The following is a 4,885-nucleotide window of genomic DNA, read 5'->3' as shown; positions in this document are numbered from 1 at the left end:
CCACGCAGAGAATAGCGATACCGACAGCGAGGGTCACTGAACGTTTATACCTGTCTTGCATGGTGGCGACAACGAAGGCCTCGTCCGCGTTGGGTGCGACCAGGCTCATGAATGCTAAACGCTGCTGCTCCCGTGCTCGCGATGCTGGATGAATCGTCGACTCCATGGCGATGATGAGCGATAAAGAGGCGATGATTGAACAAGGGCGAGAAAGGTAATATCGAATGGGAAATCACTCTGGTGATGCAGGCCTATTACGAGAAAATGTTGCAAGCCAGATTTGCCTCTGGCAATCACTTCAAGCAGTTAGAGATCTTCTTCTCACTTGTTTTCTGCTAGTTTCAAGCGTGGAAGATTATTGGTCGGAATCCAATTAGATATTTTATAGCGCTACCACCTTATATCAAAGACCCCATGAACCACCCAAATTGAACACTGATTCGGATGTAAAAGTCAGATGTTGAAAAGGTGTTCAGAGATAAAATATATTCAGGTAAACAGTTTGGCCTGTTAGAATTTCGAGGATGCCCTGAAAAACGGTGTGCACCCTGATTTAATCCATACAAAACAAGTAGGGCAGGTTGAGTTGGACAAACACGACGAGAAATAAAGATAGTCAAAGAGAATACAACTTTCTTGATCAATCAAGATATAATCCCTTCTCATGGCAGTCAATCAATTAACGAAGAAAAAAATGCATATTATAGTGGTCATCAGTTCTATTGACAACGCAAATCCTAAGTTGAATAAGCTTTGGATAAAAATAAACTGTACTTAATTAAAACCCAAATAACCAACAAAAAAACTCTAATATATTCTAGAGTGATCTCCTGTAATCCCCTCGTTTGGAAGCAGACTTCAAAACCTCTCGCCTGATATTCACGAAGATATTCTTGACGCGAAGCAGCAAGCTCTTCATTTTCAAAGTGAATTTCTTAAGGATCTTAAATAACTTGAAATTATTTCGAAGACTCGTTATTTCTAAGGTTGATGAAGCTTGTGAAATTAATTTTCGTCAAATATATTAAAGAATTAATTCTTGCAGAGTTTTTGCAGATAATAAACGAAAAAGTTTTAGATCTGCTTTTGATAAACTTTATCAACTTCGTCTTGTTCCATGAAGCCGTCAATAACCGTCACATCCAGATACCTAATGAAATCCGAATAACCGAAAGGAGAGAAAACAGATTCTTGAAGCCGAAATAAGATGAAAATGGCGGGGAAAATATTGCACTGTGAGTGGAAGCAGTGATGCGAAATGGAATGATGAGAATACGACCCAACAGGATGAAGAGAAAAGAGAGCAATGAAAGTGACGCACTCGTGAAGATGAGTTTTTATCGACATCAATTTTCTAGAACTCTTTCTACGTCTCTCATCATAGCATCTCCACCATTAAGTTTCTTTGCTGTTCTCCCTATCACTATCGTAACTCTCACTACGACAAGATGACTTTGAAAAAAAAATCTTCACCTCTCCCCATACCCCCCCCCTCTCTCCCTCTCTTCCTGTCTTTCAGTCTCTCTCTCTCTCTCTCTCTCTCTCTCTCTTTCACCCTCTTTAATTCCCCCTCTTGCTTTTTTTTCTTGTATGCTCTCCTCTCGCCTGTTTCCCTCACTAAATACTTCAAATGTAAAATGCTCAAGGATGACAATTATTTACGAGAGAGAGGGAGAGAGAAGAAGAAGAAGAAGAAAGCAACCGCGCAAATTTCTTAAGTGGTTTTTACATTTTCTTGTGCACACTGGTTCAAATTTCTTGAGAATTCCCAACAAAAACTCAAAATCTATGCCTAACTTAGTTTAAATGCTTTTCATTTTCGTAAATGATTTATTTTTATGAATATGCTCATTAATGTACAGAATGTGTTTTTGTTGAGACTCTCACACACGTGATTGCAATCATTGATTGTTCTTCATTAACAAATCTACGAATATTGACATTTTAATTCCATTGCAGGGGCCGCTGAAAGGTTATGAAAAGGAAGGGGTGCTAAGCCGAAAAATGGGGGGCTGACCATGCAAAAATCACGATGAGATGGTCACCTTTACGTTTTTGTACTCGGTTTTGGAAAACACAGTGGGGGTTAAAGCCCCACCTAGTTTCACGGCCCCTGCACTGTAACAAAATACATAAAAACAGTTGGAATGTCATATTTTTCTACACTCTTAAAACAAAGCAGTCAAAAATAATTATAGGGTCAGCTGAGTTCAACTTTTATTCTTGTCATATTTGACTATTTTCTCGTCGTACTTTACTAGAACAGAGGTATTTCTGACTAGTATATCAGAAATGTGACTATTTAGTTGCACCCAGCTGACTATACTGGTCTAGTCAATTTGACTGATTTGTTTCACGAGTGTGTAGTTCTTCGCACTTTATGTGTGTCACTATCTTATTTTTATTCATAAAATGTAACTTGGATGTCGTCACTATATCATCTGTTTTTCATGTTTTCCCCCTCATGAAATTGGATTCGGGGTAGAATTGGCCTCTGTTCGTTTTTCTTTTCTTCTATCTTGTTTTATCTTCCCTTTCTCCTTATTTCGTCTCTCTTACCAGTTGAACATTTCTTCTTCTTTTTCAATCATGAATGTCGGCCTAATGTCCAGCATATCATGAATCCTTATTAACACTTACAGTATTCATATTTATTGACATGATTAGGCATGTTTTTAAAAAGGGTTGTGTTTACTTGACATCATAAACATGGCTCCACTTAGTATTCATTGAAACAATCGAAATGTATCTGTTCTTGTGAATTGACATGTTTCAGATTGACGTAAGATCCTCCTTACTACGATGTACAAGTTATAGAGTAAACTTTGGACAATTATAATTCACTGTTGGATAAGAAGGAATATATGACTGATACGGTGATCGGTCCCCTCCAGCAATTCCCTCACCAACGTAGCAACTCGTTCTAAAAAAGCTTAGTGGATAAAAGGAGTTCATCGAGCTTGAGCGTTTATAATTATTAGATAGGTAATAATCTGCAGATTTGATGTTGTAGGAAAGTATCCATGCATGGTTAAGATACAAAATGCATAAAGTTCCCTTACTAATAGTATCTCTTTTCCACCATATAACAGTCATGCAACAATAATTAAATTTACCACAAACAAATTTAGTCAAGGAATGACGTCACTTGTAAATCGTAATAGATGCAAAATCTTTATTTTTGGATTGTACGTAGTCCATAACGTCATGATGTTGATTGTAATTATAATCGGTTATTTTTAATGCTACTGGAGATTTTAAGTTGAAACTCCTCAAGCTTAATTATAATCATAAGTTGTTGACATCATGATGATGTCACAAATGATGATGGGTCCGTCGTGGTCTAGGGTTCTGACTCTCGTCTTTCAAACAGAGGGGTCGTGCACTCTTAAAACAAATCAGTCAAATTGACTAGACCAGTAGTCAGCTGGGAGCAACTGATATGGCAATCACTTATATATTCTAGTCAGAAATAACTCTATTCTAGTAAATATGACTAGAAAATAGTTAAATATGACTAGAATAACAGTTGCACCCAACTGACCCTATTGACTAGTCATTTTTGACTGATTTTTTTTTTAGAGTGTGGGTTCGAATCCTAGCCATGGCGTGTTTTCCTTCAGCAAGAAATTTATCCACACTGTGCTGCACTCGACCCAGGTGAGGTGTATGGGTACCCGGCAGGATTCCTTGAATGCACCAAGCGCCTTTAGCAGCTGGAGCTACAGCCGGGGTAATATATTGTGCGTCATTGAATAGGCAACTAGATAATTCGGCGCCTCATAATGCTATATATATTATTATGTTTATGTTTAGATGCTTTATGTTGATGTTTGAACTAGATAATTATTTTAGTGTTCTTTTCCGACGATGTATTATAGGCTACCCAAAAACATTAATCGAATGAATATTGTAGCCCATTGATATAATGTACATTCTAGAGTTTATAGGTTTCCCTTATTGCCCGTTAGCTATATATAACACTAAATCATACATAACCATAGAAAAGGTTTAAGAGATTGATAGAGGACAGAGGGAGAGAGATGGGAGAGAAAGTGGGAGCGCGGAGGGGCGGGGGGGTAGTAATTCCAGGGGCGAGAAATAATAAGCTTTTAAACGACTGATTGACCACTACCTTTATTCTGTGTCGAATTGGAACTTTGAAAAAAACTATCGAGGGCAGTCCGGAATTTATAATATCTAAATGCAAGACATCATTTATTGTTGGAGAAATCATCTTGGTACATCGCGAACCGGAAGTCGTGAGTGTTTGTTTCCATGGGAACACACTTACCCGTTGTCAGATGTGAAAAGGTATATCAACAAACGTAGTTTTTCGCGCGCTTTTACTGCCTCTTCCGGTGCGCAGCGAAACGCGTCGCTCCTTCGGCGAGATGTTCCTCAAACGGAGATCATTTTATCGCAGATGAGGCAAAGTAAGCCTAATTTCAGATCAGGCTTTTGTAGCATATTATAAAATGATTAGTTGGTTGCCTGGACAACTAGGTCCGAGAATTTGTCGGGACCGGTTAGATTGTTTTATTAGTGATGTATTGAAAGTGCAAGAAGCTTCTTTCCATTCCACGTTTCAAGGGCAGACAGGACAGATATCGATTAACTCTTAAAGTATCCAAGCTATTCATTTTGGAATACGAAGGGAATTTTGATGGCATGTTTAGGGTCCGCTGGAAGATCAGTTATATCTGTAGTGGCTGCCCTGGGTGAATTAAAGTTATTGGTTAGAGCGTTTTATCCTTACTTTGCAAGGCCTTGAAAAGTTCGATACTGCACTAAACTGCAGACAGGTTTGATAATGTCGCCGAAACCAGGGAATTACACAAAATGAGCTTAGGAATCTATGACGCCAAGGTTTGTCATGTTTGCG

General features: G+C 38.4%; 1 protein-coding gene across 1 annotated transcript in view; it reads right to left on the bottom strand.

The window, feature by feature from the left end:
• The window catches only part of LOC121412445 (N-acetylated-alpha-linked acidic dipeptidase 2-like), a gene marked incomplete at its 3' end in the record, with an annotated part of 28,690 nt that extends 28,524 nt beyond the window's left edge, over positions 1-166 (bottom strand). The window contains exon 1 of the mRNA XM_041605255.1: positions 1-166. This exon is cut by the window's left edge and continues 214 nt beyond it. Within this exon, the coding sequence (XP_041461189.1) occupies positions 1-166 (166 nt within the window).
• Positions 167-4,885: the final 4,719 nt, after the last annotated feature.

Source organism: Lytechinus variegatus, chromosome 4, assembly GCF_018143015.1.
Source record: "Lytechinus variegatus isolate NC3 chromosome 4, Lvar_3.0, whole genome shotgun sequence".
Taxonomy (NCBI): Eukaryota; Metazoa; Echinodermata; class Echinoidea; order Temnopleuroida; family Toxopneustidae; genus Lytechinus; species Lytechinus variegatus.
Note: the sequence above shows the minus strand (reverse complement) of the source record. Positions and strands in the feature narration are given on the sequence as shown.